Source organism: Solanum dulcamara, chromosome 5, assembly GCF_947179165.1.
Source record: "Solanum dulcamara chromosome 5, daSolDulc1.2, whole genome shotgun sequence".
Classification (NCBI taxonomy): domain Eukaryota; kingdom Viridiplantae; phylum Streptophyta; class Magnoliopsida; order Solanales; family Solanaceae; genus Solanum; species Solanum dulcamara.
In genome coordinates, this window is record NC_077241.1 from 3,143,866 (window position 1) to 3,155,236 (window position 11,371).

Sequence of the window (11,371 nt, forward strand, 5' to 3'; positions counted from 1 at the left end):
AACAATGGTAATAAAATACTTGTTACTTTTTTTTTAGAGTCAAATCATATGAACTTTGATACCACTTTTTTAAGATATATTTTTTTTATCGTATTGATATAAAAAATATTATAATTTATAGTACCTTTTGTATATTTAAATTTTAGTTAAATCTAAATTAGATTTAAAAATTCAAAAATTTTAAAATGGAGAAAGTATTTCTTTTTAACCCACACAATAATAAAGTACACAGAGCACATGTATTATAAATGATCATCGAGATCTTGTAACTGCCCAAATAGTAGGCTTTGTCCGATCTAATGGGGAAAAGATTGTTAATCCATTGATATTTTGTCTATATTAGTTATGAGATCAATTTGGAAATTAATACAATATTTAAGTTTAGACAAAAACATAAATGATTTCTTTATTAGTACCCCTAATATTTAATAGTCACAAATATTAGTTGTTTTGATGAACTGAATTAGTTTTTTTTTTGTTTATTCTTTTTAAAAAATAATAAATTATTTATTTTTTGAATATAAATATTGTAATTAGACATTAATAATTTCTCTATTTATAGAGTTGAATTCGTTGAATAAATAATTTTTTGATAAGAAACAAATCTTCTTTAATATAATTTTCGTAATGTGAATTTGATGTAGTTTGATAATCAGATACGATATGGTTATAAAAAAAATTTAACTACATGAGTATAAAATCTCTTTCATTGCTAGTTTATATATGTAACGAGAGTTTAAGGTGATAAAAAATATTTTTGAAAGTTGATAATAATATTTATAAATCGCATAATACAATAATAACAACATATTCAGTATAACTTTATAAGCAAAATCACATAATACAATAATAACAATATATTTATTATAACTTCATAAGCAAAATCTATAAAATATAATATTTACATAATTTTATAAAAGTAGAGTGACAATTTTTAATAGACTCTCGAATCGAGTAAAATAATACAAAAATCAAGTACATAAAACAAGTGCAACAAACGAAAAGAACGAAATCCCACTCTCTACTAGAAGAGCGTGTATTCACGCTCCCTGCACTGACACTATCTCACCTGCCCCTTTGTCCATCTTCATCATCATCACCTTCTTTAACACAGTCCAAACCGTGCACTCTCCATATGGACCCCACTACTCAACCCAACACCCCCTTCCATCCCACCCACCCCAACTCTCTATCTTGGTTGTATTCAGCATATTCACCAGTCTTTTTCACTCTTTCTATATCTTTCTTTTTGCAAGTTTCTTTCTTCTTGTTCAAAAGGGTTGATTCCCCCAAAAATTAGGCTTTAAGAATTAACCCCTTATGATTTTTTCAGTCCTTTTGGAGCTCAATTAAAAAGTGAAAGCAATTTTTAATCATCTCTAATCAAGATTCATATTTTCAGCTTGCTAGTCACTTTCACAGGTAAAGTTACTCAATCCCTTTTCATTTTTCTTCTTCTTTTTAACTTTAAAGGTAAAAACTTTATTCATTTCACCTCTTTTCTTGACATTTTTGCATACCCTTTTTTTATTAGTTTGTGTGTATGTATTTCTGTATGCTTTGGGTTGAAATTGTTGCAAAGTAGTTTAGGGTTGGAAACTGTATATTAGCTCTGGTTAAGTTTGATTCTGAAACTTTCATTACTTCAATGTTCAAAGTTGTTGGTTTCCCACTTGAAGATATGAACTTTGGTTTTAATTTTCATGAAAAGCTTTGATTTTTTTTATTTTTTTTTAACCATGTTGTGTAGGCCAGCTTTCGCCCACCTCCATTAGTTCCACGACATACCTGCCACTTCCCACTAGCGCTAACTTTGTTCACCAATGTTAAGATAGATGAGAAATAATCACATAGTGTTTTGTCTTGAGACCTCATGGTTTTCTACTCACTTCATTCACCACTAGGCCACATCCTTGCGAGTTGAAAAGCTTTGATTTTTGTTTTTGTTCAAATAAAATGTGTTTGTGGGTCTTGTCTAGTTGTTTGGCTAGTCAAGCTTTGTGCTTGGATTGTTTGGTTGTAAGATTTCAAAGTGTTGAACTTTTGATCAAAAGGTGTGATTGGACTTCTCCAGATGAATGTGTTTTGGGGTAATTGTGACTATGTAAAATCAGCCTGAGTTGAATGCTTAGCAATAGTTCCTTAGAGAGTAATTATAACATTGTTATTTGTCGTGTTTGACTTAGATGTCCTGTTTACTAGATGATGGTGGAATCAGCGGCATTAAGAAGTGATAGATGTGTGAGAAATTGAGTCTGCAATTGGGAAACAACACTTACGGATTGGTGATTTTTGCGTTTAAATAAAGATGGAAAAGAATAGTGGAGAGAATTGGAGGGAGATGGTGAGGAGGATGCTTCCTCCAGGAGTTCCCCTCCCTGAGGAGGATGCGATGAATTACTCAATAGCATCAGAGTATACTGGTCCTCCAATATCATATGAGCTTCCTAGAGTAGAACCCGTTGATGTGAAATCAGGTTCAACTCCCACAGCATCTACAGCTGAACTTCTTTCAGAATCAAGAAGATCCGTAGGCCAGGATGTTGCACCTGTTATAGAGCCAATTCCATTGCACGTGTCTCAGCAACCAAGTCAAGGTCCAAGGATTTCAGGTAGTTCAGAGTCCCAGGTGTCTGTTCTGCAGAGCCCTGATTCTTCTTCAGGTTCTCCCTCGGCATCCCCTGGGTCCGAGCATAATCCCTCTGAGAATGCTGCAAAGCACAATGAAGGGAGAAGAACCCATATGGTCACTTTCAATACTATTAATAGAGCTGAAAGAAAAGTGGTGGACATTGAGAACCGAGTCTTTCCGGAATATGTTGGAGTTTCCAAGGAAAGAAAGAAGAAAAAGAAATCAAGATTCTGCTGTAGGTGTGGGAAAGGGAAGTGGGAAAACAAAGAGTCATGCTTGGTTTGTGATGCAAAGTATTGCATCAATTGTGTGCTCAGAGCAATGGGTTCAATGCCTGAGGGGCGTAAATGTGTAAGCTGCATCAGTGAACCAATTGATGAGTCAAAGAGGTTCAAGCTTGGCAAACATTCAAGAGTATTATCACGTTTGCTTAGTCCCTTGGAAGTCAAGCAAATAATGAAAGCAGAAAAAGAATGTGCTGCTAATCAGCTCCGACCGGAGCAGTTGATTATTAATGGATTTCCTTTGAAGCCTGATGAGATGGCAGAACTCTTTGGGTGCTCTTTACCGCCTCAGAAGTTGAAGCCTGGAAGTTATTGGTATGACAAGGAATCTGGACTTTGGGGAAAGGTAATTTTGTTTATTGAAGTTTAACTAATCATTCATTGTAATCCCTATTGGGAAGTGAGAAGATTAATGCAGATTTGGCTTCTTAATTTAACAGGAAGGAGAAAAGCCTGACAGAATTGTGAGTTCAAACCTGAATTTTACTGGGAAACTTAGTCCACATGCAAGCAATGGAACCACACAGGTCTATATTAATGGCCGAGAGATAACTAAACTGGAACTCAAGGTGCTGAAGGTATGTTGTTTGTACGACAAAGTTCCTATTCATATTGTGGGGGCAATAACTTATCGTAGAATAATTACTGTGCACTAAAATGCCAAGCTAATGGTTACTTTCTATTTACCAGCCACAGTTTATGTCTTTTCACTTGAAGTTTTCCTGTTTGTAGGTAGTGAATGATATCTCCTCTTTTTTGGTCAATTCTGTCACTTATTGATATGCTGTTTCCTTTAGGGATTTCTTTCACCAAATGTTGCCTCCAGCATTGATTTTTTCTGACCCTATTACCACTGCAATCATTTTACTGATATACTGTGAAGTTAAATAAAATTTACATCCAAGTAATCACTTATAGCTCTGAGATTACTGTTCTAAGAGAGATTTGGTAATGAGTGTGCCTTATGTTTATATCTGTTGTTGTCTTCTACAATTGTCAAACTATAAAGTGGGTCCCCACTCGTAATTGGTTGTAAGTTTGCTATCCTTACTTTGAGACCACTGGCTGCATATTGGTCAGGAATCTGATACACGTTTTAGTAGGCTGCAGTTATTCTTTTCATGAACAGTAGATTGCACTAATTGACGCGGAAAGTCTCTTATTACCCAAGTCTTTGCTGTTCTGAAATTCTTTAAGGATTTATAATGTTTGTGATTTTAACTAATTTACCAGAAAACAGAAAATCAATAGGGAAATAGAACTGTAAAAAATGTATATTTGGAAAAGCAGAGTCCAGTGATACTGTTATGAGATGTTTATTTGACAAATTGTGCACTTGTCTATGTCACATTAAGGCTCTTGGGAAAATGAATCTTATTAAAATGGAACTGTTATTATGTCCTAAACAGCTTTTCTGCAGTGAATCATTCTTATCTCTTATTTCAGCTTGCAAATGTGCAATGTCCCCGTGACACTCATTTTTGGGTATATGATGATGGTCGCTATGAGGAAGAAGGTCAAAACAATATTCGGGGTAACATATGGGAAAAGGTAGCAAAAAGAAGTTGATTTACAAAGCATCTTTGACTCTGTTAGTAGGACTTGTTGGTTCTTAAATATCTAATATTTGTTTGTTATACAGGCGTTTACGCGGTTTATCTGCTCCCTGTTGTCGCTGCCAGTACCTTCCGGTCAGCCCCATGGACAGAGAGATGAACCTAGCAATTATACTACTGTGACAAATTATATAGAGCAAAAAAGGGTTCAGAAGCTACTTTTACTTGGTCTTGAAAGTTCCGGAACAAGCACTATTTTCAAACAGGTATTGCCGTATTGGATTTGTCCAAGTTATATGCTGCATACCGCTTGTTAGGGGAAATGCTTTTTCTTAAGTTAGTGTTTTTTTTTTTAAAAAAAATAATCTGAAGTCGAGCTTCTATACATGGAATCTTCCAGGTGTCTCTGCATTTGTATAAATGTTCTAATTTTTTTTGTATACAGCTTGCTCATTTGTCTGTTCTTTTCATTTATGTAAGAGTTAATGGTAAAGAAACACAACTAAACTATCACTTTTTCACAAGTTTCATACCTCAACTATCCATTATTCTATTTACCTACCTAAACTATCTCTAATCAAACTAATCAGGGGTTGTTGTTGTATGCCCTTTGTTTCATTAATTGATGCAATTTTATCGGCCATATAGAAAGATTGGTCTGAAAGTGTGATGAGCAGTGTTGGCCGGTTTGGTCCATCTAATCATGATTGACAGCTTCCTCACTTCTTTCTCAATACTATGCTTCTTTCGGCTTTAATAGAGATAACAGTTTTATGGAAACTTATCGTTGGGAAGCTTGAAAGAAGTGCTTCCACAGGCAACCCAAAATGAATTGAAATCCAGGAATCTTATGGTGTATAGTTTTGGGATAGAACAAAGAAGAAAGCTGAAGATCCAAGCTTGAGACAAAATGAGTTCATGGCAATTGGCTATGTACTTGTTTGTATGGATTTCAGTTCTCTTCTCCTTCCTAACTCTGTCTGTGCAAATCCATTATCCACCGAGTTTCGAATTGTGCGTCAATTACTCTAGGGGATTCCTCAGTTATCAACAAAGGAAATTGACTTTTCTTAGTCTTTAAGTGATTAGTTGTACTTCCTTGCTTTCTGTTGTTATACTCATTTTCTACAACCTTCTGAGCAGGCAAAATTTTTGTATGGGAACAAGTTCACTGCTGAAGAAGTTCAAGATATCAAGCTGATGATTCAAAGCAACATGTACAAATATCTGAGCATTCTTCTTGATGGAAGGGAGTGGTTTGAAGAGGAGGCTTTGTCAAGAATAGAGGCTGAAGGTTCTTTCAAATCAATCTCTAAAATTAGTGATAAGAAGTGCTCTGTAAATTTACAAAGTATTTGCACCAGTCGGGTAGATTAGTGGTCATACCGTTGGACTTGGAGCTTTGGACCCCTTTGCCTCTGCGACGATTGCTTTATTCCACTAGTGATAGTTTGTCTGTAGTGAAATCCCTGTCCTACTTAACAAAATGCGGAGGAAGAAGAAATGAAAGTACTGCAGAAATATTATACTTTACTGCTTTAAAGTTTCAGGGGAGCCTTGGAGTAACTGATAAAGTTGCTGCCATGTGACCAGGAGGTCACGGGTTCAAGCCTTGGAAACAGCCTCTGGCAGAAATGCAAGGTAAGGCTGCGTACAATAGACCCCTTGTGGTCGGGCCCTTCCCCGGACCCTGCGCATAGCGGGAGCTTAAGTGCACCGGGCTGCCCTTTTTTACTGCTTTAAAGTTTCACCCATACTCAAATAGTAAAGTCTCTAAACAAATTTATTGGATTTTTCTTCTATTAGATTTGCGAGAAGTGAAATTGAGTTACACTGGTTTCCATAAAGTAGCAATGTCATTATGGCAATTTTGTCTAGAATTGATAGCTTTTGTCACGGATTTCTCTTTAGGATGTCTCTTTGCTATGAAAATATATAAAGACAGAGCAGTTCTTTTTAATTCTTGATGTTAGTAAAGAGTAAAGTTTCAATGTAGTGTGGTAAAATGAAGTCACAGAGAGAAATCTTCAATGGAGTTATTTCGTTGTCAATTTTCAGTTATTTACTTGTTTCACCTTTGACCGATTTCAAAGACGTGAAGTCTCATAGAGTCTTATTATATGGAGTTTAAATGCTGCGCGCCACTTACTAAAAAGATACTACAACTTTACTAAGGTCAGAGATATCCTAGTTGGTACATTAATAACCTTCATTATTTGGAATTGTATCGATTATATAGTTTCAAATTTCAATGATGATCCACATTGTCGTGGTCAAAGGAACTAATGGCTGCAATTTAGTAACTAAGTTCAACTTTATAGGTGGTGTCATGGGATCCGCCGAAACTAACCAGTGCATCTATTCCCTGAACCCAAGGTTGAAGCATTTCTCAGATTGGCTACTGGACATCATTGCCACCGGAGATTTAGATGCATTTTTCCCTGCAGCAACACGTGAATATGCTCCTCTGGTTGAAGAGGTGTGGAAGGATCCTGCTTTACAGGAAACATACAAGAGAAGAAATGAACTTCATTTCCTTCCAGATGTAGCAGATTACTTCTTGAGCAAGGTACTTTTTGGAGCATAGGAGTAGTCTTATTGAATCAATTTGTCAAAAGTCTCTCGAGCAATGTAGTTACATAACTCATTTTTGCACTATCTTAAATGTACATGGGTGGTAATGAGTTGTTTCGCTTATCTAGTAGATCTGAGTTGTCGACCATATGTCGTGTATATGCATTTGGCTATGCTCTCCTGGTAACATATCTCTCTAAAGATCTGTAGTGCCCTCATGGTTCAGCTATAGACTGTTATTTATTTAATTGAGTAATATAGAATCTAGATCCTTTCTTTAGACAGGTTATTACAGGTGGACGTAAGACCCATTTTACTTTGTTTTCTGGAGTATACCTACTAATGAACAGATTTTTAATTTGATTAATGCCAACCACAGAAGATGGATAACGGGTACTAAATTGTTTTTTTCCTGGTCTTGTAGGCTGTTGAGGTATCAAGCAATGAGTATGAACCTTCAGAGCGAGATATACTGTATGCTGAAGGAGTTACCCAAGGCAATGGTTTGGCTTTTATGGAGTTCTCCTTGGATGATCGTAGTCCAATGTCTGAAACCTATGGAGACAATCTGGATGCTCCTGCACCGCCTCTGACTAGGTAACTATTCTCCTCCTACTAGGACAATTACATTTTGTGGCGTTAAGAGATAATTATCTTTTTAGTTTTAGATGTTGAGAATTCACTAGATGTACTCTAGCTTGATGCATATTTCTGATGGGCAGCGTATAATTTTCCTTATTGCATGCATGACACCTCATGATAATTAAAACGTATCTGAGAAATGCTTTTTGGTGTGAAATGATAGATGTTGACAAAGCTATTGGTGTGATATAGTTTACCTTCTGGTTCAGTAGTTGTACAAAGATTTTGTACTCACCAGCAGTCTTGGTGCTCGGCCAGTTATATTAGTGAAATCTTTCCTTAACGAAGAGAAGTGTAAATAAACAAGACAATGGAGGAATTTCTTTGTATTCTATTCCATAACTTGTGAGTACATATACATTTACATTGCTATGCTAATTAACGAAATGATCAAAAAGAATTCTATTGATCCCTAAAGATATGCTATGCTATGCACATTATACAGACTTAGTAAAAATTAAACTATTGTTAAGTACTCATCCAAGTAATCTACTTGTTTGGAGACATGAGCATTTTGTATGGATTGTTCAAACATGCTGAAAACTTGCTAAATGTTAAACATATATCATGTACTCATCCAAATAATCTGAGTCTAGGTGACATAGACTAATCGCTTTTCCTGCCAGGTACCAACTAATTAGAGTAAATGCCAACGGAATGAATGAAGGTTGCAAATGGTTGGAGATGTTTGAAGATGTTCGCGTTGTAGTATTTTGTGTGGCCCTGAGTGACTATGATCAGATGTGGCTTTCTCAGGAGGACTGTGGTAGCGGTACACTTGTTCAGAACAAGATGGTGCATATCAAAGAACTCTTTGAAACAATGGTCAGACATCCCTGTTTCAAAGAAATCCCATTCGTTTTAATCTTGAACAAGTATGATCTGTTCGAGGAGAAGATCCTTCGTGTACCATTGGACTCTTGCGAGTGGTTCAGCGATTTCAGTCCAATGTGGGCTCTCCATAATAACCTATCACTAGCAAACCAAGCATATTATTATGTCGCAATGAAGTTTAAAGACCTTTATACTTCTATCACTGGTAGAAAACTATTTGTGTGGCAAGCTCGGGCAAGAGACCGAGTTACAGTTGATGAGGCATTCAAGTATATAAGAGAGGTCGTGAAGTGGGACGAGGAAAAGGAAGACACCTACTATGGTGGAGCTGAGGACTCATTTTACAGCACAACTGATGTTAGTTCTTCACCATTTATCCAACAGGGAATGAATTAGCTTAGACATATCTTAACGTTTGTAGATTTGACAACGAAAAAAGGAAGTGAGGTCAAATAAGTTCTAATCAATCTATTTTCACTATGGTGTAAATTAATAGTGAAAGTTTCTTTGATGGCATTGGAAGTTTTGGGGAATTCAATACTTGTATCATCCTGTTGTATGATCTTTGTTGTAACTTGTAAGTAGCAACTTAGTGGTTACCTTGTTTGCTTTTTATTCCTTTGCTGAAATTTTCCAATTTATAGCCTCAAAAATGTATTCTCAAGATTACCATGCATATAAGAAAGAGAGTTAGGGTTCGTTTAGTACGCGGGATGTGATAAACAAGGATATTTTTTGTTGTGATATTTTATGAGTTTCCACGTTTTATATGGGATGATAATCCCACCATTTCAGTATAAATAGATTTGAGATTAGCTAATACCTTAAATCAAGTATGGAATAAAGTTAATTTCAAAATTTATTTTGGGATTATTATTCTTATTGTTGGTATGAAATGACCCCTTAAAACTTAAGTCAAGTCAAATTTGCAAGAGGAGTCAATGAGCTCGTTTGGATGGGCTTAAAAAAAGTAACTTTTATGTACGAAGTGCTTTTAGAACTTTAAAGTGCTGAAAGTTATTTTTATAAATAAGCAGTTGAGTGTTTGGATAAAAGTGCTTAAATGAGGAAAATTATGTGAATTTTAGGGTTAAAAGAATAAAAATGGTAGTTTGGGAATTTAGTTAAAATATAAGGGATATAAAAGTAATTTCCATGGTCAAAGAAAATGACTTTAAGCACTTAGAAAAAAAAAGTTAGGAATCCTAACTTTTCATTTTTGACTGACTTTAAGAACTTTCTGGCTTAAAGTTAGCATTAGGCAAACACGTCCAAAAGCTGAAAAGGAGCTTTAAGTTGGTTTTGACCAACTTAAAGCCAATCCAAACAGGCTCAATGTACAAATAAAGAATCTGTTTCGACATGAAAATATTAGACAATATCCATATAATCTATTAACTCTAGTTCTAGCGACATATGTTTTGATCGTCGAGTCATACTTAAGGTAGCAAAGATATCATTATGGGAGAAGTTGATAGTCGGAACAACAATTTGATACAATAAAAGTAGAAAATTTTATTTGTATGTATCCTAATTTTTGACCTAATTTTTCTAATGAAACTTGAAAGGGAGGGAATCGGAATATTCAACTTACACTATTAAAAATAATGCAAAAATCAAGGGTTGAAAATTCATGATTCAGTCGGTCCAAAGATAAAATTGATCCACTATGTTAGTTTTTGTTCTCTTTCTAAGTTTGTTTTAAAAGAAAATCAATGGACGTTGTCGATTTGTTTTCACGCAAAAATGCGCGAATACTATAAATATTGTATTTTTTAAAAGGAAAGCAGTCCCTCAATTTTTGATTATATTTTACGAAAATCGAGGGACTCCAGCGGTATATGGAGTGCAAAATTATAATTGAAAAGTATAAATAAATAAAAATGCTGGAAATATTCATCAAAGAACGAGTAGTAGAATATTTTTTATCTATATTTCTGAAATATTGACCCAGGCCATTGGTATTAACTATATTTTTTTCACATATTTCTGAAATACCGACCCATTCCATCAATTCGACTGTCAAGTCAAAATCATATCATATATCATATATCATATATATATATTATTAAAAGTGAAAAGCTATCTCTACATTAAATCAAACACATAATTAATTAAATATTATCAATCAATAAATAAATTATAACCTTTATAAACTAAATTAATTTAATAATTAGTAGTAATATTTTCCAAAACTGTAACATAAAACTTTCCACATACTACAAAAAATGTTACATTAATAAATTTGAAGATCATTTATGATTCTTAATCAATGAATTAAGAACACTTGGAACAGTTACCCTTTTAAATTCAAAGAACTTGAACATTTAGAGCATATGGAGAGACAGGTTACAGCGCATGAGGACCTAGATGACTAGTTCGGATAATTTCGGGAAATTTATAAAAATTTCATTAGTTTAAAAGTTAATTACGTAGATACTTTTTTTTCTCCTTTCAAATAAATAAAAATGATTGGAGTTTTTCTATTTGGAATCGTGTTAGGACATTCTAGTTTGCAATATTATGAATCTTATTAGATTTTGGTGCATTTAATACATATATCTCAAAATTTACAAAGTCAATAATTCATTAAAAGTATAATAATTTACTATTTTAATTTTTACTCATACATAAATATTAAAGTATCAAATAAAAGATATTAATATAATTACTATATCAGACTATTAATACCTTACGCAATTCACAATTCATATTACTTCAACGTTCATACTGTATTTACCCTTTAGGCTTTAATATTACTTTAGGTTCACAACGTTAAAATATTAAGAATTAAGAACAACAACGACTACGCTTTGTAATGACAACGGCAAGAGTTAGGAAATGGCTAG

General features: G+C 34.3%; 1 protein-coding gene across 3 annotated transcripts; it reads left to right on the forward strand.

The window, feature by feature from the left end:
- Window positions 1-1,058: 1,058 nt before the first annotated feature.
- On the forward strand, window positions 1,059-9,140 carry LOC129888793 (extra-large guanine nucleotide-binding protein 3-like). Of its 3 annotated transcripts, none has more exons than XM_055963807.1 (9): window positions 1,059-1,422; window positions 2,187-3,262; window positions 3,357-3,494; window positions 4,363-4,467; window positions 4,559-4,738; window positions 5,616-5,766; window positions 6,794-7,041; window positions 7,471-7,643; window positions 8,315-9,140. In XM_055963807.1, exons 2-9 carry the CDS (start codon window positions 2,309-2,311, stop codon window positions 8,916-8,918), a joined length of 2,553 nt encoding a protein of 850 aa, XP_055819782.1. In that variant the 5' UTR covers window positions 1,059-1,422; window positions 2,187-2,308; the 3' UTR covers window positions 8,919-9,140. The 3 variants fall into 3 exon arrangements, with proteins under 3 accessions (XP_055819782.1, XP_055819783.1, XP_055819784.1); XM_055963808.1 differs by having other exon boundaries at window positions 2,203-3,262; XM_055963809.1 differs by lacking the exon at window positions 1,059-1,422 and adding an exon at window positions 1,564-2,090.
- The last annotated feature ends 2,231 nt before the right edge of the window (window positions 9,141-11,371 follow it).

Coding starts and splice junctions, on each gene's coding strand:
- LOC129888793 (XM_055963807.1), top strand. CDS start 2,309: ATGGAAAAGAATAGTGGAGAGAATTGGAGGGAGATGGTGAGGAGGATG. Junction 3,263..3,356: donor AATCTGGACTTTGGGGAAAG/GTAATTTTGTTT, acceptor TTAATTTAACAG/GAAGGAGAAAAGCCTGACAG. Junction 7,644..8,314: donor CCTGCACCGCCTCTGACTAG/GTAACTATTCTC, acceptor TTTTCCTGCCAG/GTACCAACTAATTAGAGTAA.